Below are 21,964 nucleotides of genomic sequence, written 5' to 3'. Positions count from 1 at the left end.
GTTTGTTTGCAGTTCAACCAACGTTTTTGCCACATTTGCCAGGCCTAATCTAATTGCACGCCTATGGTTAGTGACTCTCTCTCTATGTCCTGCAAGCTTTGCCCACATAATGTAAAGCACAGGGGCACCACGCCTTATACACGACTACATCATAATCCATATACCCCCAATTGTAAATCTATTGTTTGAGTAGAGGGGAGTAAAATGAGGTACAGAGAGATCCCTCCACACGTGAGACAGATTGGTACGTTTATATCAGCCTTTTTATAAGCGGTTTGTGCAACGACGTAGTCTCTTGAGCTTTATTAATTAATTGAGCTTTATTAATTAATAGAGCTTTATTAATTTACCCCAGCATATCGCTTACATTCCGACTTCGGAATGTAAGCGATATGCTGGGTGTAAATTCTTCTGACCACAGATGATTTAACAAGATCTGGGGAAATGTACCAACTGTCTCACGTGCGGAGAGACCATATTTTACTCACTTCTCCTTAGGAAAGAGGTTTATAATTGAACGTGGTTATATGCGCAACATAATAGGGCGCGGTGCTGCTGTTATATTATGTGGGCAAAGCATACAAGAGCATGCGTGTTTGTTGTTTCATCCATGCTTCCCTGCTATGATTACGTCATTTACGCTATCCTCCGACCGCTAGGTGTCTCTGACTATTACAATCTTAGCTACTTATCTTCTAGGGAGGCTTTCTTTCTATATTGCCTTAGGCTGCTCGGACTGGTTTGACGTTTGTTGTGGATTGGTTTTTGTTTCGGCACCGGGGCAGAGGAAGCAAAAGAAAGTCCGGTAGGAATATGCATTATGTCATACACGTTTGTATCACATGCTTCATATATATTTTTTGCCCGCTCTTAAGGTTTGCAGGAAGGTTAAGTGGCTTTTACGGTATACAATTTGCTCTTTACGTGTAGCCGAAAATAAGCTCTTAGGCCAGTGGTCGCATTTTACCCTGGGCCTTGGATACTTGTACTTACATCGTATGGTCACGTTATCCTGCTAGGCATCATGTAAAGGTTTTAACTATACTAGAATCGAGTGAGAAATGTGCGTATCTGATCTAATTGTGGCTTATATTTGGTCTGGTAATGTTAGTCCAGGATATGTTCAACTTCTTTTTATGTTTTTATGTCTGGCACTTGGTACTTTTTAATTTTAACTGCTTTGTTGGCTTTAGATATGTGTTAACACTGATCATTTTATATGCCCATTTTTTTCCTTTCTTTCCTAGTTTTAGGGCTATCCCAGATAAATCCTTATAAATCCAATCAATAATCCTGTCTAATGTTTGAATAGGCTGTAATTTACTTACTGCGGTTTGTTGTGTATTTTATTCCAGCCTTACACTCCACTAAAACCTTTTGGGCCTGTTTTCCTTTTATATTCGCAATTGTATGTGTTTTTTTATAGTGTTCCTTGAGGGCAAAGCACTATACAGCAAAACAATAAATTTGTATTAACAAACAAGGGGTCACTGCAATGATAAGTAACAATAAGTGCATTATTAGAATTACAATTCACATAAATATAATTACAATACAGATTAATTGCACCGTGTCAATGAGACAAAGATGTAGGAACCTGCCCCGTAGTGCTTACAATCTATATGGAAGGATAACTTAGACACAATTCAGAGGGGTATTAAGTGCTGTAGTTACAGTGTGACACACTGCCTTATAAGTGCCAGCAGCCAGTTAAATTGTTATCCAGGAGCGACCAGAGGTAGTCTTTGAGTTTAGTTCTAAAGTCATTGAAGGAGGATTCTCTGCAGAGAGATTCAGGAATGGCATTCCAAATATAAGGATCAGCTAGATAGAAGGGGGGAAACGGCAGTAGTAGAGGGGAGTGCAACTAAGTGGTTGCTCTGAATGGAGCGTTTGGCCAGGAACATAGAGAGATAAGACGTAGTTAGGTGTGAAGGGCTTTGAAGGTTACGAGGAGCAGTTTGTAAGATTCAGCATTGGAGGGGCCTATACCTTTTTGGATGACAGTAGGAGAATTCTGGCAGCAGTATTTAATACTGATTGTAGAGGGGAAAGATGGGAGTTAGGGAGGCCTGTTGGTAGCAGGTTACAGTAATCTAGTCAGGATAGTATGAGCACATGCATAAGAATCTTGGCCATAGCAGGTGAAAGAAAGGGACAGATTTTGGCAATATTGACAGTTGGCTGCTAAAAACATGGCCTATGATTAAAATCAGAGTTTGAGGATTAATACATATGAAAATTGGCACACTTTGCAGCTGGCAAAGGCCTGTTTTTTTTTGCTGGGGATATGTCATCAGTACATGTTTTTGTTTGACTTGTTCTGTTTTTCTTCTACAGGTGCTATAAAATGTCTTCATGGGTGAAAGTAACCAGGGGCCAACCACGAAAGCCAGTTGCTGGGAAAAGGTAAGAAATTAAAATTTAATTATTTACCTCTCAAGGAACAAACATCAAAGTAACTTTAATAAGTTTCCCTTTTGCACTGTGTAGCTCAAAAAATAACAAAGAACTATTGTTTTAAGCATTTAAAAAAAAAAAAATCTATCTTCAGAACAAGCCGTGTTTTTTTAACTCAAGTTGAAAAAGTTGGTAAACTGCCCTTTTGAAGGAACGGTAACACCAAAAAATGAGTTTTAAAGTAATGAAAATATAATGTAGTATTGTGCTACACTGGTACAACTGTTGTGTCAGCTTCAGAAACTCTATAATTCAAAGCTGAAAAATGAAAAGACACAGGCTACACAGCAGATGCCAGATAAATTCTGTAGTATACAATGGGATTATTCCGAACCTATGTGTTATCTACTGTGTATTCTGTGCTTGAATGACTACACAGCAACTTATTTATATAAACTATAGATGTGTTTCTGAAGCAAACACACCAGTTTTACCAGTGGACGGCAAAGGTACATTATTTTGTCATTTGTTTAAATAGCTTTTATTTTTTGGTGTTACTGTTCCTTTAACTTGAATCCAGTGAAACTAGTTAAATATTTTTACCTCCTTTTAGGGCCATACATTGATAGTTAGCTGCTATTTATTCTTTGCAGAGTTTGGCATAATTTTTATTTTAAAGATTAAGTATAAGACTTAACTTTTTTTTTAAATTTGTTTTGCTAATCATTTATTTAATTGCTGCTTTATTAAATATGTATATTTAAGGAATGCTTTTTGTATCAATAAGAAGCAAAGCTTTATTAATTTTATGTTCCATATTATTATGATATTCATAAACAGTAATTGTATATCACGCTTCATTGAAAGGGTTAGGGATCTTCAAATAAGGGCACCTGTGTCTGTTAAAGGTGCAGTTTACCTTTGTTATTGGTCTTAATTTTTACTTATTTGCTTTCCTCTTCTGACTGATGTTCTTTGAGGCTACAGTTTTATATTGTTATGCTTACTTTTATTACTATATTTCCATTCAGAGCCCCTTCTATCTATAGTCCAGTATCTCATTTAAACCACTGCCTGATTGCTAGGGAGACCGTAAAAAAAATGTATTTTAAATGTAAAAAACCTCTATAAGGCTTAGCTGTTCTGTGCAGGCCAACAAATGTTCTGTTTTGTGGATACTTGATCATCTGTAATCAATACTTAATATTCCTTGTACAATTTTCACAGCTTCTGTCCCCAGTGAAGCTATATTGCATCAGAAGAAGTTGAAGATGTGAATATTGGTACACCAATGCAGATCGTGTTTGTTTTTTTATATTCACACACAGCATTAATAAAAGATTTCAGCATAGATTAAGTGTTGGTTTATCATATCCACATTGCCTGCCTCTTCTCCTTTGTGGCCAGTGGTGCTGCTTGACAGGCCTCTCGTTAGCAGACCAAGTGAGAATGTAATGAATACCTGCTCCCCTTGCATTTTTTAACTATTGGGAGCAAAAAAGCAAAAATGTACATTTCATCTCATTCTCTGATTTAATTTGCATGAAAAACTTGATGCATTAGATATTAGTTGGACTCTGTCAAATGAAGCTCCAAAAACAGGAGCTAGGAGACTTGTATTTATCTTCATTTATGTGAGGAGAAACTGTCCTACTAGTTACACAAAGCACTGAGTAAAAAGGGAGGCATAACTGGTAGTTATACGGTTATTGATAAGTGTTGATCAAGCTGATAGACACCATTGATTTGACCTAAATGCCTATGGGGAAGGGGCAAGCCATGCTTTACACATGACCTTATAGTATACATGATCTGAACTGTGTTAATTTTCCATTTTGCCGACTCAGTTTGGTTTAATTGAATGAGAATTTCAATGACTAAGGGCAAGGCCACATGCTACATATCCAACGTTTCTCCCTATCTGTTTATCGGGTGGTAGGAAGCAGATCTGCGCTAATCGGCAGCATCTTGTATCTGCTCTGACAAGTTCAACACCCACTTGTAGTATAGGTATGCAGAGCTGAGGTCGGACCCCAAAATGCTTGCTTTCCATTTTTTCCAGGACTTTCTCCACTCTGTGTACCTGCACTCAGGCAGATGCTTTACTTGTCAGTGCAGATACATGGAAGTGCTGTTTAGAGCAGATCCACTTTTCTTCGCCTGATTATAAACCACAGGTGGAGAGAAATTTTGGTAAGTAATATGTACACTTACCCTTAACTGATGGGTTTTAAAAGGCTATACAGATGATCAATGTAGCTAATAACACTGTACACACAAATCTTGTGTGGCAGAATACTGATAAACTACTCTTCAATTATGCTCAACAGGCTAGTCCTTGAAAAACAAAGGGAGAGAGATGGTCAGTCCCTTGCAACTCTAGTTGAATCACCAGCCCACAGCTTTTGAATTTTTCTTTTTCCACAGGAACAAACCAAGCTGGATTCCGCGTCTTCTAGAGTAAGGTTATTTATGTCTGTCTGTTTTTTACTGTGATTCTAATAGTACAAGATAATAACACACCTTAAACAAACGACAAACCATAGATGCTAGTAGAGATTAATTGGTTCCGCATTTATCTTATACACAAGGTGATTTGCAGTGTCCTTTTTCCTTTTCATATAATAACAAGTCACTTGTAGTGCTTTTCTTATAGTCACAAGGTGCATGTATTTTCAAGCAGTATAATATCGGTAATGTTGCTGCTATTAAACCCCCCCCCTCAAAAAAATAAAGGTTACATTTATGTTTGAATTAAATAACTATTAAAGCTTTTGGGCTTTTGTACCAAGGCAATCACAGCAGTGAAGATCTGTGCCCCTGAAGATGCCCCAGTAGTCCCCATTTTATATCTGCAGATTCAAAACCCCATTTGCCCAGTGTGGGTAAATGAGCTCTAGTAAGTTTTTATGTATGTTTGTGTCTTGGCTTATTCTAGAATTGTTTATTTGTACTTAGGACTCCTTGGGAATGATAGTGCTGTATTTTTTTTTTAGTTTTTTTTGTTGATGTGTAGAGGGTAATCTGTATATCTAGGGATGCAATGGAATTCATAACTGAATCCAAACCCTAATTTGCCTATTCAAATTTGAAAAAAAAAAAAAGTTTTCTGGAGCTTAAAGGGGTGGTTCATCTTCAAAGGAGAAGGAAAGTTGTTTACATTCACTTGGGGGTGCCTAACATTTGGCACCCCCAAGTGCTATTTATTTACCTGAAACCCCGGGCCAGTGCTCCTATCAGCAGAAAACTGCACCAGCCTAGTGTTATTCCAGAGAGCACCACGGAGTGCTCCTCTTCCGGCTTCTTCTTTCTTCAAATTTCCCGGGGTAGACGCATGCGCTGTAGAATAAAAAAAAAATAAAAAAGCCGACCTTTTAGTTAAAGTTCGGCTTTTCACTCTTAATGTGCATTTAAAGCCTCGCGAAGAAAGAAGAAGCCGGAAGAGGATCACTCAGTGGAGCTCGCTGGAATAGCCCCGGGCAAGTGTAGGTTTCTGCTGATAGGAGCACCGGCCCTGGGTTTCAAGTAAGTAAATGCATTCACTTGGGGGTGCTTAACAAATTTTCTGGAAAGTGTATTAATAAATACGGAGTTTTTTTCAGAAAATAGAGATAAATTCAGACTTGGATAAATAACTGTGTGTGTGTGTGTGTGTGTGTGTGTGTGTGTATATATATAATATATATATATATATATATATATATATATATATATATATATATATATATATATATATATATATATATATATATATATATTCCCACAGTACCAGCACTCCAGACGAAGGTAGTTCCAGTGGTGCAAGATCAATTGTAGTATATATATTGTAAAAAGGATCAGCACACACTGTATGTCAAGTGAAAAATCTTTTCATTTATTGTGAAAATATCATCATAATCCGACGTTTCGGTCCCACCTGGGGACCTTTTTACTATATATATATATATATATATATATATATATATATATATATAATATATATATATATATATATATATATATATATATTATATATATATATATATATATATATATATATATATATATATATATATACACACACACAATCCAGAAAGCTCCTAGCGCACACCGTTAAAGTGAAATACCTGGGTGCTACCTTCAATGGCAGATTACGTAGTTTGCAAAAACGAAGATGCACACCAGGATTTGGCAAAAAAGTTAAAAATTCATTTTTATTAATTTACATTTAAAAAAGAGCTGGTCAACGTTTCGGTCTAATTCTAAGACCTTTATCAAGACCCTGTTCACAGTAAGCCCTCCAAGAATAAATAACTAAAAACATGTCACTCACCGCTTCGTGCCCGCCCCCATGATGGTCATGTGACTGAGAGGAAACCCATCACCAAATGTTGAAGTAAATAGTATCTTTTTGCTAAGATTTAAAAACAAAATGTTACATATAAATATATTAAATGAAACATACAGAATCTTAGACATAGTCACTTGTTATTACTGAATGGCAACAAAGTATACATTACAGCGTAACCCTTAACGTTGATTTAGAAAACATAGATAAGAACAATATTCATTTAGACCCAGGGGAGCAATAGTGTTCAATTTGCGTATCCAAAACGTTTCACGTTGTAACAATACTTTCGATCTGTCACCCCCCCGTCTCAGGGGGGGGATGTGGTCTATAGCTATGAATCTAAACGTAGGTAATCTATGCCCCTTTTCCAAGAAGTGTTTAGCAACTGGTTTGTTGGTTGTATTATCTCTAAAGGCCGTACTGATTGCAGGACGGTGACCGTCCATCCGCAACCTTAATGTCTGGTCGGTTTTCCCAACATATGAAAGTCCACAGGGGCATGTTATTAGGTATATCACATGAGTGGTTGTGCAGGTAATGTGATGTCTAATGGAGAATTTTTTACCCGTTTGGGGATGATGAAATGATGTACCCGGTGTCATATACCTGCAAGATGTACAATTTGGACATTTATGACACCCGGGTCTCCCTCCACTTAGCCATCCTTTCTGGGTTTTGGAATAGCATTTAATTGGACGTTTTAGTCAAAAGCGATCCAATTAAATGCTATTCCAAAACCCAGAAAGGATGGCTAAGTGGAGGGAGACCCGGGTGTCATAAATGTCCAAATTGTACATCTTGCAGGTATATGACACCGGGTACATCATTTCATCATCCCCAAACGGGTAAAAAATTCTCCATTAGACATCACATTACCTGCACAACCACTCATGTGATATACCTAATAACATGCCCCTGTGGACTTTCATATGTTGGGAAAACCGACCAGACATTAAGGTTGCGGATGGACGGTCACCGTTCTGCAATCAGTACGGCCTTTAGAGATAATACAACCAACAAACCAGTTGCTAAACACTTCTTGGAAAAGGGGCATAGATTACCTACGTTTAGATTCATAGCTATAGACCACATCCCCCCCCTGAGACGGGGGGGTGACAGATCGAAAGTATTGTTACAACGTGAAACGTTTTGGATACGCAAATTGAACACTATTGCTCCCCTGGGTCTAAATGAATATTGTTCTTATCTATGTTTTCTAAATCAACGTTAAGGGTTACGCTGTAATGTATACTTTGTTGCCATTCAGTAATAACAAGTGACTATGTCTAAGATTCTGTATGTTTCATTTAAAATATTTATATGTAACATTTTGTTTTTAAATCTTAGCAAAAGATACTATTTACTTCAACATTTGGTGATGGGTTTCCTCTCAGTCACATGACCATCATGGGGGCGGGCACGAAGCGGTGAGTGACATGTTTTTAGTTATTTATTCTTGGAGGGCTTACTGTGAACAGGGTCTTGATAAAGGTCTTAGAATTAGACCGAAACGTTGACCAGCTCTTTTTTAAATGTAAATTAATAAAAATGAATTTTTAACTTTTTTGCCAAATCCTGGTGTGCATCTTCGTTTTTGCAAACTATATATATATATATATATATATATATAGTGTCAAATGCTTCACCGGCACTCACCCTCAATAAATCAAGTCCCGGGTGCTCCTCAAAGGAGAACAAATAGATGCAATCAGAAGCACTCACGGTTGCAGTGATCAAAGTATCTTTTATTGGAGTGTCACAAACTACCCCACATCTATATATATATATATATATATATATATATATATATATATATATATATATATATATATATATATATATATATATATATATATATATATATCAAAACAGGGGGGTTGTGGGAGCACTCTAAAGGCTTTAAAGTATATATATATATATATATAAGTATAATAAATGCTATTGCATATGTACCCAAAACAGGGGTTATTTTGTTACAAAATTATGATCATAAAATTGATAAGCCACCATACCACGTCAAGGTAAACCCCGAATGGCGGTCCCTAACTTGTTTTATATTTTATGTGCATTTTAGCATTACCTGTAAACAATGTCCGTTGAACGCTGTTTTTTCACTGAGGGCTAAATCCTCCCCAGCCAGCAATCAGGCTTTTAAAGGAGAGATATTCCCAAAACAAACGCCCAATTTTAAAAGCATAGGATCACCACTAGTTTAAAGGGGGGGTATGGGGTGCTACAACCACTGAAGCTATGCCACAGCTCCTGGCTAAATATACAATATCAAAACAGGGGGGTTGTGGGAGCACTCTAAAGGCTTTAAAGTATATATATATATATAAGTATAATAAATGCTATTGCATATGTACCCAAAACAGGGGTTATTTTGTTACAAAATTATGATCATAAAATTGATAAGCCACCATACCACGTCAAGGTAAACCCCGAATGGCGGTCCCTAACTTGTTTTATATTTTATGTGCATTTTAGCATTACCTGTAAACAATGTCCGTTGAACGCTGTTTTTTCACTGAGGGCTAAATCCTCCCCAGCCAGCAATCAGGCTTTTAAAGGAGAGATATTCCCAAAACAAACGCCCAATTTTAAAAGCATAGGATCACCACTAGTTTAACGGACATTGATTACAGGTAATGCTAAAATGCACATAAAATATAAAACAAGTTAGGGACCGCCATTCGGGGTTTACCTTGACGTGGTATGGTGGCTTATCAATTTTATGATCATAACTTTGTAACAAAATAACCCCTGTTTTGGGTACATATGCAATAGCATTTATTATACTTATATATATACTTTAAAGCCTTTAGAGTGCTCCCACAACCCCCTGTTTTGATATTATATATATATATATATATATATATATATATATATATATATATATATATATATATACATATACATATACATATACATATACATATACATATACATATACATATACATATACATATACATATACATATACATATACATATACATATACATATATATACATATATATATATATATATATATATATATATATATATATATATATATATATATATATATATATATATATATACATATATATATATACATATATATATATATATATACATATATATATATACATATATATATATACATATATATATATACATATATATTATACATATATATATATACATATATATATACATATATATACATAATATATACATAATATATATATATATATATACATATATATACATATATATACATACACATATATATATATATACACATATACATACACATATATAATATATACACATATACATATATATACACATACATATATATACACATACATATATATACACATACATATATATACACATACATATATATACACATACATATATATACACATACATATATATATATATATATATATATATATATATATATATTATATATATATATATATTATATATATATATATACATACACACACACACACACACACACACACACACACACACACACACACACAACACGTGATAAATAAAAGCCTTTTTTTCCACATGAATTTGGAGTGCGGGTCCATCTATAAGAATTCTACATTTGAATTTGACCCAGCACCCGCAAACAGAAGTTGGAGTTTGAGTGCAGGTACCATCTGAACATGACCTTATAGTATTCATGATTTGAACTGGTTTCATTTTCCATTTTGCCCACCCAGCTTGATTTAATTGAATGAGAATTTCAGTGACTATGGGCAAGGCCAAAACAAGTAAAAAAAATCCATAACTTACTTTGTTTTTGCAGCTTAAGGATGGCTTGTTTCACCTGCATGGAGAGCTCCTTTGACCACATGTTGTTTGTTCACAGCAAAATCTTCCACATTAAAGCACCCTGCTCAAATCAACTCCAGAGCTTTAATCTGCTTAATTGATAATGATTTAACAAAGGAATTGCCCACACCTGGCCATGAAATAGTCTTTGAGTCAATTGTCCAATTGAACCCCTGAAATGAAGTGACTGTTAAAAAAAGGCTGTAGTATATATACTGTGTACAAAATAGTGAAGAAATACTGCACTCAACAGGCTCAGAGTAACTGATTTAAAAAAAAAAAAAAAAAGTCCAACGTAGTGATCTTTCTGAGGGAAAAAAATTAACAAGAGTGTAAGCAGTGCAAACTCTTAAGAACCCTCCCCTTGTGTAAAACATGGCACCAAAAACAGGAATCCAATTCATTACCATAGAAGCCCAATTTGGGAGGAAAAAAAAACCTAAAGAAAACCAGCCTAGCAAAAAATAGTTAAAGCAAATAAAATGAAAGCAAGCGATAACTGTAGATGCAGCAAGTTATGGAAAATCGTTAAAGTCAAGCTGCTACTGTTGGTTTATTCATAGCATAATACAAAGAAACAAAGTAGTTAATGCAGTTCCTTGGGGATAACCAAAGATGCAAGTGAGGCATATAGGATTAACTACATATTGCATAGCAGGTTGAGGATTGTTGCCCAGGCACTGGGTCCAAAAATGGCAAAAATTGATAGACAAGATAAGGCAGAAGGGTCTTATCCAGAACCAAAACTGAATACAGTTTCAAAAATGCTAAACTATCAAGAAAGCCCAGAGTGGGCTGCACCACCCAAATAAAAGTGACAGAACTTTGAGGCTCTGAGATTAGATGTCCCTTATCAGCCTAGTCTGGACTACTTTGTATAACCCACCTCTCTGTAAATCTGTCCCTGCTTGTAATACAAATTATGCTTATGTGTTGTTTCTCCTTTTGTCCCTCACAGTTTTTTTTGTAAACAAAATGCTGTATATATGTCAGTATATCTATATATCTATCTCTAAATTTCCTTTTTTTTTTTCTCTCTCCTGCTCTGGGAAAACTATCATTAATTTTTTAACAATGTATATAAATGTACTCATAACTATATTATAGTATGGGGCAACTATCCCGGGAAATCCACCTAAAGCACTAACTATTCTTTATTAGCTATGTCATTAAAATGTGTATCATTAAATGTTCATGGCCTTAACTCACCAACTAAACGGTCCTTAGCACTCAGAGAGGCGGCTAAGTATTCTAGTGATATTATATGGCAACAAGAAACTCATTTTTTAAGATCGGCCCAACCAGCAATGGGTAATAAATTATATCCAATTTGTTATACAGCATCAGCAAATACAAAAAACAAAGGGGAAGCTATATTATTGCATAGGAAAATTCCATTTCAGTTGGATAAATATATAGTGGATCCCTCTGGTAGATGCCTTATATTTATTGGTACTATATATGAAAAATGGTATACATTAGTTAACATATATGCTCCAAATGAAGGTCAAATAAAATTTATTAGACAGGTTTTCCAATATGTATCACAGTGTAAAAAATGTACAGTGATAATTGGGGGCGATTCTAATTGTACAGTAGATAACAAATGGGATAGGAAGACGACTAAACGGAAATCCCCTAAACATTCCTCTCTTTCTCCATTGTTACAGACATATCACTTATGACACATGGCGTACATTCAACCCAACTCAACGGGATTATACATTTTATTCCCATTCTCATTTGTCCTATTCTCGTATAGATTTGTTTTTAATTTCTCATTCAGATCTACCTAAACTACAACAAGCTACAGGTATAATAACTTGGACTGATTACTCACCCATTACCTTAACCATAACGCTAGCCCTAGCTTTTGACCCAATACTAAATCACCTTGGAGGCTAAATGATCAACTCATTATAAACATTGAAACATCTTTGGAAATTAAAGATTGTATAATAGACTATTAAGTTAAATCCAATACAAGATACAGGGATTCTTAATAGTTGGTGCGCCCATAAGGCAGTGATACGTTGAATCCTAATTAATATAGCTGCCTATACGAAAAGACCTAGGAATCAAAATATATTAAAATTCCAGTGTGAGCTAACAAAACTTATTAGCAAACATAAAATACACCCAAAAACATTTTTTTTATTCCCAAATACTACTTAAAGATAAAATCAATACTCTTACAAATACCAAAATGGAATATGCATTACATAAACTTAAAGCTAATGCATATTATAAGAGTAATAGAGCATCTGATCTTCTACTCCAACAACTAAAAAAAACAGCAGATTAAATCCAATATAGCCTATATCAAAACAGACACAAATAAAATTATTAATCAAATCCAAATTGCTAATGCTTTTGCACAGTTTTATAGTAATTTATACAATCTACATCTAGACTCTACTGTGAACCAACCCACAGTAGAACTAATAGAGAAATTTTTGAATTCCATTAAAATCATTATGATTAAAGCTATAGCTATAAATAGATTAAGTTTACCAATTACACCAAGTAAAGTAGACAAAGTAATTAAATCATTTCCAAATAAAAAAGCACCAGGGCCAGATGGCTTTTCTTGAGATACTATTAGAACCACTTACAAAACTGTATAATGAGATAGCCAGTACAGGCAAAATTCCTACAGAAATGCTCTCATCCATAATTACAAATATTCCCAAACCAGGGAAAAAACCGGCCTTATGTCAAAGTTATAGGCCGATTGCACTTTTAAATGCAGATTTAAAAATCGATTCGAAATTATTAGCCTTTAGATTACAAGAAATTTTACCTCAATTAATACACAATGACAGACCTTTGATGGCACTCGTAGGTGTATAAATATCATTCATTAATTAGAAACACAAAAAATCCCCTGTTTAATTGTATCTCTTTGACCGCATACACTGGGGGTATATTCAGAAATATTAGAAAAATGTAACTTTCCCCCTCAGTTTATTACAGCTGTTATGGCCTTATATACATATCAATCGGCTCAAGTTAATGTGGGAGGACACCTGTCTCAATTAGAGACTGTTCCACCTTAGAGGGGGTGACCATAGCCAATGTAAAGGTGGCCATAGACGCAAAGATCCGCTCGTTTGGCAACATCGCCAAATGAACTGATCTTTCCCCGATATGCCATTAACGTGCATGGCTATATCGGGGGTAATCTGATTGTTCGGCCGTATGGCCGAACGATCCGATTACGATGTGCCATGGGCTCCAGCGAAAACGAAAGATATCAGCACACGCCACACACGATCCAAAAATCGTACGAATCCTCAATTCGTATGATAGGATCTGTGTGTCTATGGCCACCTTTACCCATAAAATTGGGCTTTATGCTGATGATATAATATTGTTTTTTACTAATCCTCAATCAGCAGTACCAACTTTATTACAAATCCTAGAAAGATTCAGCAATATATCATTATATAAATTAAATAAATCCAAAACCCAAGCCTTGGGAATAAATATTCCTGAACACATTATGGAAGAGTTAAAGTGTATCTATACATTTGAATGGAAACAGAAAGAGATCACATATCTGGGTATGTGCTTATCGAATACCACTAAAAATTTGTTGCAAGACAATTTCATTCCATTACTACAGCAAATAAGAGAGGAAATTGCCTCATGGAAAACTGTGTTTATATCTTGGAAAGGCAGGATACAGGCCCTGAAAATTATATGCTTATCTAAGGTATTATATCTGATGCGGGTTGTACCAATTGCCCTGCCACGATCATATCTCCAGAAGTTACAAAGAATCTTCACAACATTTATATGGAACTCGAAAAAACCCAGTTTATCACAGCATATCCTGCAACAAGACTTAAAAAAAGGTGGTCTAGCTTCCCCAGCCGTTGCATAATATCATAAAGCTATATTAGTAGATCAGATAGCAGAGCTGAACTTACCCAAGGGAACTAAGGGCCAAGTGTTTAAACCATTTGCCTCCATACAAAAAGAATTCCATTTGCCACATACTGAATTCTGTAAATATTTACAGATCCGCCATTACTCATACAAATGTATCTATCAAATCAGTAGGTTACCTACACTTTGGGAGGAGTTTTTTCAAAATCCAGTTCTAAGAAGCAAGGTACCTCGGCATAGTATAAACAATTAGTATTATCAGATGAACCACCAAAATTTCATTTTATGCAAAAATGGGAAACAGATTTACAACAATAATTTTCAACGCAACAATGGAATGAAGCTTTTAAATCTCCATCCCTTTATTCTGTGTGTGTTAATCATCTTGAGAATGCTAGGAAATTAATCTACCAATGGTATTTAACTCCACATAAATTACAAAAAAACATATGGATCATCTAATAAGTGTTGGAGAATTGCAGTGGCTCAGGTGCTTTCTTGTATATTTGGTGGTCATGTCCTGTTATACAGACTCTTTGGAAATCAGTGGGAATTATGATCCAAAAAATCATAAAAATTAATATATCGCTGACTCCAGCCCTAGCATTATTGGGTATCATGGAACCAAATTTGAGGTTGCAGTGCAATAAAGCTCAAATATATTTGATATACCACTCCTTATTTGCAACCAGAATGGCAATTGCTAGGGAATGGAAATCCCAAGATACTCCTTTAATACAAGCGATTGTTAATGAATTGAATCAAACTCCAACATATGAATGTTCTTTTGCTAGTACTCAAGGAATAAGTTCCAAAATAGCAAGCTATTGGCAATATATTTTCAAATATGAAAAAGTTTTATCTCCCAGAGTCAGGTGGTGTTTTTTTTTTTTTTTCTTGTTTATTATAATTTTCTTTATTGTAATTTTGTAAACTAATTTTGTAAAAAACATTTATTCACATGACTTGGGGCAGCTGGGAAATTGACAATATGTCTAGCCCCATGTCAGATTTCAAAATTGAATATAAAAAAATCTGTTTGCTCTTTTGAGAAATGGATTTTAGAATTCTGCTGGAGCAGCACTATTAACTGATTCATTTTGAAAATGACAGTATCCCTTTTAAAGGCAGGACTGACTGAACAAAAGTCAATGGTTTTTGCTGGGCGTCACATCTGGTTCTTATGCCGTATTAAGTCATATAAAAAGCTGCGAAAATGAAAAGTGGAGCAAACCCATAGAGTCCACCCTAGCTGCTGTTGTTGCACACCATTTTACAAGTCCGAAGAGTCCATTCACTACCATCTGTAGCAGGGCAAAAACTGTATTATGAAAGTCAAATAAACACAGATAAGGGGGAGGAGATCATTTAATCCCCTTGGTGCAACAGTGTCCAATATGTGTGTTCAAGAAGATTTTTATTAAGTCATAATATTAAAAGAAAACAGGTCAACGTTTCGGTCCCCTGCTTGGACCTTTATCAAGACCCAGATTCAAGTTTAAAATCCCTTTAAATAGTTAAAAATATGTTGATTAACCAATCACTATACAGCCTCATTCTGGAGCATAACATCAAATCAAAATTAACTCTTATATGACTGTTATCAAAAAGCTTGACTAGCTGAGTATGCAACAAAATAACAAAGAGAGCCACACATTATGTTGTAACTGTTACAAACTTCAATTTATTACAATATAGATCCCAATTTGTTACAATATAGATCCTTATCTCTGATTAAGAAAACAAGAAAAGGAACAGTGTTCATTTAATCCTCCTGGTGAGAGGGTATTTAGTTTTCTTATCCAGAAAACTTCTCGTTGAAGTAATGCCCTAGATCTATCACCACCTCTGCGAAGAGGGGGTATGTGGTCAATCGCTATATACTTAAATGTTGGAAGTCTGTGGCCCATTTCAAGAAAATGTTTCGCTACAGGTTTTTGTGTCTTACCATCCCTGAATGCCACACTTTTATAGCGGATCTGTGTCCGTCCATTCTCAATCTCAGCATCAGATCTGTTTTACCAACATAAGAAAGACCACAAGGGCATGTAACCAGATAAATCACGTGTGTTGTAGTACACGTGATATGATGTCTAATAGCGAATCTTTCCCCTGTGTGTGGGTGTGTGAAACTAGTGCCTGGATTCATGTATCTACAAGAGGTACAACTGGGACACCGAAAGCAACCAGTTTTAATATTAGTAAGCCAATTGTTAGTTATCTTTTGATAGCATGACAAGGGATCATTTTTAACTAACAAGTCTTTCAAATTAACCCCCCTCTTAAACCCCACCATTGGTGGCTTTGGGATTTTTGAGGATAGATTACTGTCTGACTTAACAATATTCCAATTATGTCTGATACTATCACAAATTTTCTTTGATATAAGTGGTGCTAAAAATCATATTCGGCGGTTCTCTCAGTCTTGGAGTTGGATTGGCGACCCTGTCTTTAGCTAATGTCAATGCTCGATTAAGTACTTTTACAGGATAACCTTTTTGTCTAAAACGTGCCCAGGTAGCCCCAATTTGTGTGGTTCTGCCATCCTCCTCTGTATTGTTTCGTAAGACCCTACAAAATTGGGAAATAGGTAAGGAGCGTTTGGTAGCCCAAGAGTGGTAGCTGTTATAATGCAATAAAACATTTTTATCAGTTTTTTTACGAAACAGGGTATAACCCAGACGTGTGCCCCTACGAAACACCTGCACATCAAGGAAATTAACATGGTTCTCATGTACAGTAAATGTAAATTTTACAGGGCTGGGTAACCCATTCAGAAAATCCACCATGTTATTAAATTCCTCGAATGAACCACACCAAATTATCAGCATATCGTCGATGAAACGTTTAAAAAACAATATTTTTTCACCAAAATTTTGCATAATGTAATTTTTTTCAAATTGGTGCATATACAAATTAGCATGTGCTGGTGCCATGGCCGCTCCCATCGCTGTCCCAGAAATCTGTAAATAATAATCATATTCGAAACGAAAATAGTTGAGTTCTAATGTAAGTTGTAATAATTCCAGGACAAATGGGATGGGAGGGCCATTATAGGCATCAAATTCATGCAAAGAGCGTCTCACCGAATCTATGCCTTCATTGTGTGGAATTATGGTGTATAGACTGACTACGTCCATACTGGCAAGTAATACAGGGCAATCGCTCAGTAATGTTATGCTATCTAGACATTTTAATAGATGGGGAGTATCTTTTAAATAAGTCGGAATATTTTGGACAACAGGTTGAAGAGTATTGTCAATATATTTACCCAACGGAAACAATAACGAATCACGACCCGAGACTATAGGGCGTCCTGGTGGGGAAGTTAAGCTTTTGTGTATTTTTGGGAGGGTGTAAAGATTGGACATATCGGATAATCCATAGTTAAATATTCTTTCACCTGTGTAGTTATCGTATTCAATTTAAAGGCCTCTTGTATAACATTATCCACTTGCTTTTTAAATTGGGAAATAGGATTGCCGGACAGATGTTTGCAAACAGACAAATCAGATAATTGAGTCACAATTTCACTGCGATAGTCGGCATAGTTCAGCAACACCACTCCTCCCCCTTTATCCGCAGGGCGAATCACTATTGAGGTATCATCTGTTAATGTTTTAATGGCAGTACGTTCCTCTTTTTACAAATTATCCCGAAATCTATGATCAGTTATGATATGTTTTATTTCTTCATCAATTGAATGTTTATACAGCTTGATCGCTGGGTTAGTCAAGGGAGGCACATACATGCTTTTATATTTATATATAATATATTGTAAATGATGTATGAAATTGTATGATTGAGAATTGACCCTGCACCCCAGAGATTGCCCGGGTAGAATATACATATTCATATATTCATTTTTTTATTCTTAACATGCATTTATAATGTGCCAACATATTTTTCAGCGCTGTACAGTTTATATTGTATAGCCCTGTGAACATATCAACGCTTTATAAATGTATGTTAATATTATAATTGCATATAATATGTTTGTGTGTATGATATATATAGCTAGTGTTGTTCACGCTTATAAGGTTCTTTGCATTGGATAAAATGTACTAAAGTGCACAACAATTAGACTTTGGAATTATTCAAAATTATATATCCAGTGCTTAAGTTGCATAGTTCACCAACTATCCTTCCAGCAGGTGGGTACCATGTCTTATTGTGACCAGTAAATCCCCTATATCATTATTGCTGCCTGGCTCAGCTTTGTCTGACAATTGCTGTCCCTTTCTTTTATAAATAGTTTTTGCTCTATCAGCTCTTGTGACATTAGGCATGGGTGGGATGGACACGGGTTAAAAAGGCAGGAGTGTACAGGTAGGTCAATAAATTGTTGTACATTTCCAAAGTCACATCACGTATTGATATAGGTATGGGATCTCAATTTCTAGGAAGCTCAGAAATACAGGAAACCCCTCTCTCATAGACTATGTTTTTAAAAATGGTAATTCTGCTTAAAACTACTTTTTTTTTTTCTTCTTATGCATTATGATTTTATTCATATGTTGATACATATTACAAATAAAGAGTTATAAAAAAAAAAAGACTTTTTTCTCTCTAATTATAAAATACCTTGTAGTTGATTCCAACTAATATATAATTAATACTTGTCTCAAAACAAACCCACTGTCCTCAGTATCTGGATAATAGGTCCCGTGCCTGTATACTGTTGCAGTGTCCTCGTTTTCTGTATTATAGATCCTTAAAGACCTATGAATAGACTAATATTTTCTGTCATTTATACAGCATTAACCCTTATAAACCAAGCCAGAAAGCATCATTTTCAGACAGCTATTCAAGAGATTTGGAGGAACAAAACAGGTAAAAATTTAAGTACTTATTATCTGGATTAATATCTATCAATGTTAACCATTTTACTGCTAGTTGATTTTCCCAGACATTTACACTTGCTGCCAAGCATCTTTTACGCATTTACAAATACCTACTTTTGCCTCTTTTTTGGGGGCCAATCTCCGATCCGTGTACCTGTACTTAAGCTGAAGCTGTACTTTTCAGTATGCAGTGGATCTGCTTCTCCCCCCTGCAGAAAAGAGCAGCGTGCTCCAGGTGCTTTGGCCTGAATGGGAAATGGGGAAAAAACATGTCTATTAGGCTAACCTTGATCTCCCTTTACCTTTCAAGAAGTCAATGTTAGCCCTATAAACAAAAGCTGAGGCAGAACAGAGCCTCACTCTTTGAACTCACTAATTTTTTGGCACAAAACCCGATTGTCTAAAAAGCATATAACTGATGCCAAATTGAAACAATTTACTATATTCAAATCCTTCTAAATTAACTGATCAGTGACTTAAGTCATGTGATTTGTGTTTAGAATACCAGTATCAGTAGTTACATTAGGGCAGTGACACACAGAAGATTTGTCTCCCACGATTTTTAATGATGGGCTGTGGGCGACAAATCTCCCGAAAATGCCTGTCCGTTGCCAATAATTGCAATCGCATGTGGTTTACCCAACTTATCGCTAAATTGCCCAAAGTTGCCTCCAGAGGAATCTTTGGGCGATTTAGCAGCAAGTTGGGCATACCAACAGCGATTGAAATTATTGGTAACGGAGGGGCATTTTCGGAAGATTTGTCGCCTGCAGCCGATCATAAAAAAAAATCACAGGCAAAATCTTCCCGTGTGCCACTACCCTTACAAAATTACTATTTTATGGGTTAAAACAAGTAATAAACGGCAATGCAGAAATGAAAATGCAATAATATCTCAAACTACAATGAAAACATCCCAGAAATATCATCAGACTGCAATTAATGGTTATACTATATGATCACTATTCTCAATGAAGTGACAGTAAAGGTTTAGGCTCTATTAATTTAGGTCTCTTTTAGATATAAGGAATCTGTCCATAATTTGGATTACTGCTAAAAATCATTGCAATAATAAATAAATCCATTATGTATTCATGGTACATAGTCTTGTTTAAAGGGATCCTGTCATCGGAAAACATGTTTTTTTCAAAACACATCAGTTAATAGTGCTACTCCAGCAGAATTCTGCACTGAAATCCATTTCTCAAAAAAGCAAACAGATTTTTTTATATTTAATTTTGAAATCTGACATGGGGCTAGACATTTTGTCAATTTTCCAGCTGCCCCTAGTCATGTGACTTGTGCCTGCACTTTAGGAGAGAAATGCTTTCTGGCAGGCTGCTGTTTTTCCTTCTCAATGTAACTGAATGTGTCTCAGTGAGACATGGGTTTTTACTATTGAGTGTTGTTCTTAGATCTACCAGGCAGCTGTTATCTTGTGTTAGGGAGCTGTTATCTGGTTACCTTCCCATTGTTCCTTTGTTTAGCTGCTGGGGAGGAAAAGGGAGGGGGGGTGATATCACTGCAACTTGCAGTACAGCAGTAAAGAGTGATTGAAGTTTATCAGAGCACAAGTCACATGACTTGGGGAAGCTGGGAAATTGACAAAATGTCTAGCCCCATGTCAGATTTCAAAACTGAATATAAAAAAAAAATCTGCTTGCTCTTTTGAGAAATGGATTTCAGTGCAGAATTCTGCTGGAGCAGCACTATTAACTGATTCATTTTGAAAAAAATTTTTTTCCCATGACAGTATCCCTTTAAGTTCAAGGTAATGTTTTGTTCTTAAAGGGACATATAGCATACATTTTCACAATGCATCAAACCATGTAAAATAATGTAAAATAGAAGGAATAATTTTAATACCTTTTGGGTCAAAAATGTCTGTATTAGCTTGAAAACTGTGCTCTCACCTTTGCAACTTCCTGTCCAAGACTTGCCTTTATGTGACTTTGCAGCCGCAGTCTCTTTCTGCCTAAGCTACAGAACAATGGCGTGTTTGTGATGTCACTATCAGTCCTTCCCTGCAGACATCTCTTAACCCTTACTGCTTGTTTTTCCTTTTCTGAACTGCTCCTTTCTCACCCTCTCTGTCCTGTTCTTTTCCCCCTTCCCTTCACTGTTCCTTTCTCTCCCTTTCTGCCCTGTTTATTTAACCTCCTCTTTGCCCTGTTCGTTTTCCTCCCCCCTCCCTTCAGTGCTTGTTCTTTCCCTTGCCCTGCAGTAATTGGGGGAAAAAAAGAAAAGCAAACTTCTGTATAAATAAAACAAAATCTGCTACTAAAAGTATTTTATTCTTTTCTTTGGGCAATGTGTATCAGCAGTTAGTGTAAATACCATAGTAATTTTCTACACAGTATTCGGTTGTATACAAAAAGCAATCAACATCTTTTGGTTTTCCTTTGTAACTCCCTGCATCTGTTATATGTTATATAATTCCAGAACATAAGCTGCATTTATTCCCTTGCAACTCCCTGCACATGACCATGAACTGTTCCACAACAGCTGCATTTCCCTTGCAACTCCCTGCACCTGATCATAAATTGTGCCAGAGCAGCTGTATTTATTCCATTTCTAACTCCCTGCACCTAAACATAAATTGTTGCAGAACAGCTGCAACTCGGTGAACCTGATCATAAATTGTTTCAGAACAGCTG

General features: G+C 35.7%; 1 protein-coding gene across 4 annotated transcripts in view; it reads left to right on the top strand.

Annotated features, from left to right (window-relative positions):
• The first annotated feature begins 649 nt into the window (after positions 1-649).
• The window catches only part of XB5885308.L (provisional ortholog of nuclear receptor coactivator 5 L homeolog), a 56,031-nt gene continuing 34,716 nt past the window's right edge, over positions 650-21,964 (top strand). Inside the window, exons 1-4 of one of the 4 annotated variants that reach the window (XM_018257775.2) lie at positions 650-805; positions 2,341-2,409; positions 4,828-4,860; positions 19,222-19,296. In XM_018257775.2, coding sequence (XP_018113264.1) covers positions 2,351-2,409; positions 4,828-4,860; positions 19,222-19,296 — 167 coding nt within the window. In that variant the 5' untranslated portion in view covers positions 650-805; positions 2,341-2,350. Of the gene's footprint in view, positions 806-914; positions 1,064-2,340; positions 2,410-4,827; positions 4,861-19,221; positions 19,297-21,964 lie in introns of those variants that run through there. The other 3 variants (XM_018257774.2, XM_018257777.2, XM_018257776.2) reach the window with 3 other exon arrangements.

The sequence above is a fragment of the Xenopus laevis genome, chromosome 4L, assembly GCF_017654675.1.
Source record: "Xenopus laevis strain J_2021 chromosome 4L, Xenopus_laevis_v10.1, whole genome shotgun sequence".
In the NCBI taxonomy this organism is placed as follows: domain Eukaryota; kingdom Metazoa; phylum Chordata; class Amphibia; order Anura; family Pipidae; genus Xenopus; species Xenopus laevis.
Note: the sequence above shows the minus strand (reverse complement) of the source record. Positions and strands in the feature narration are given on the sequence as shown.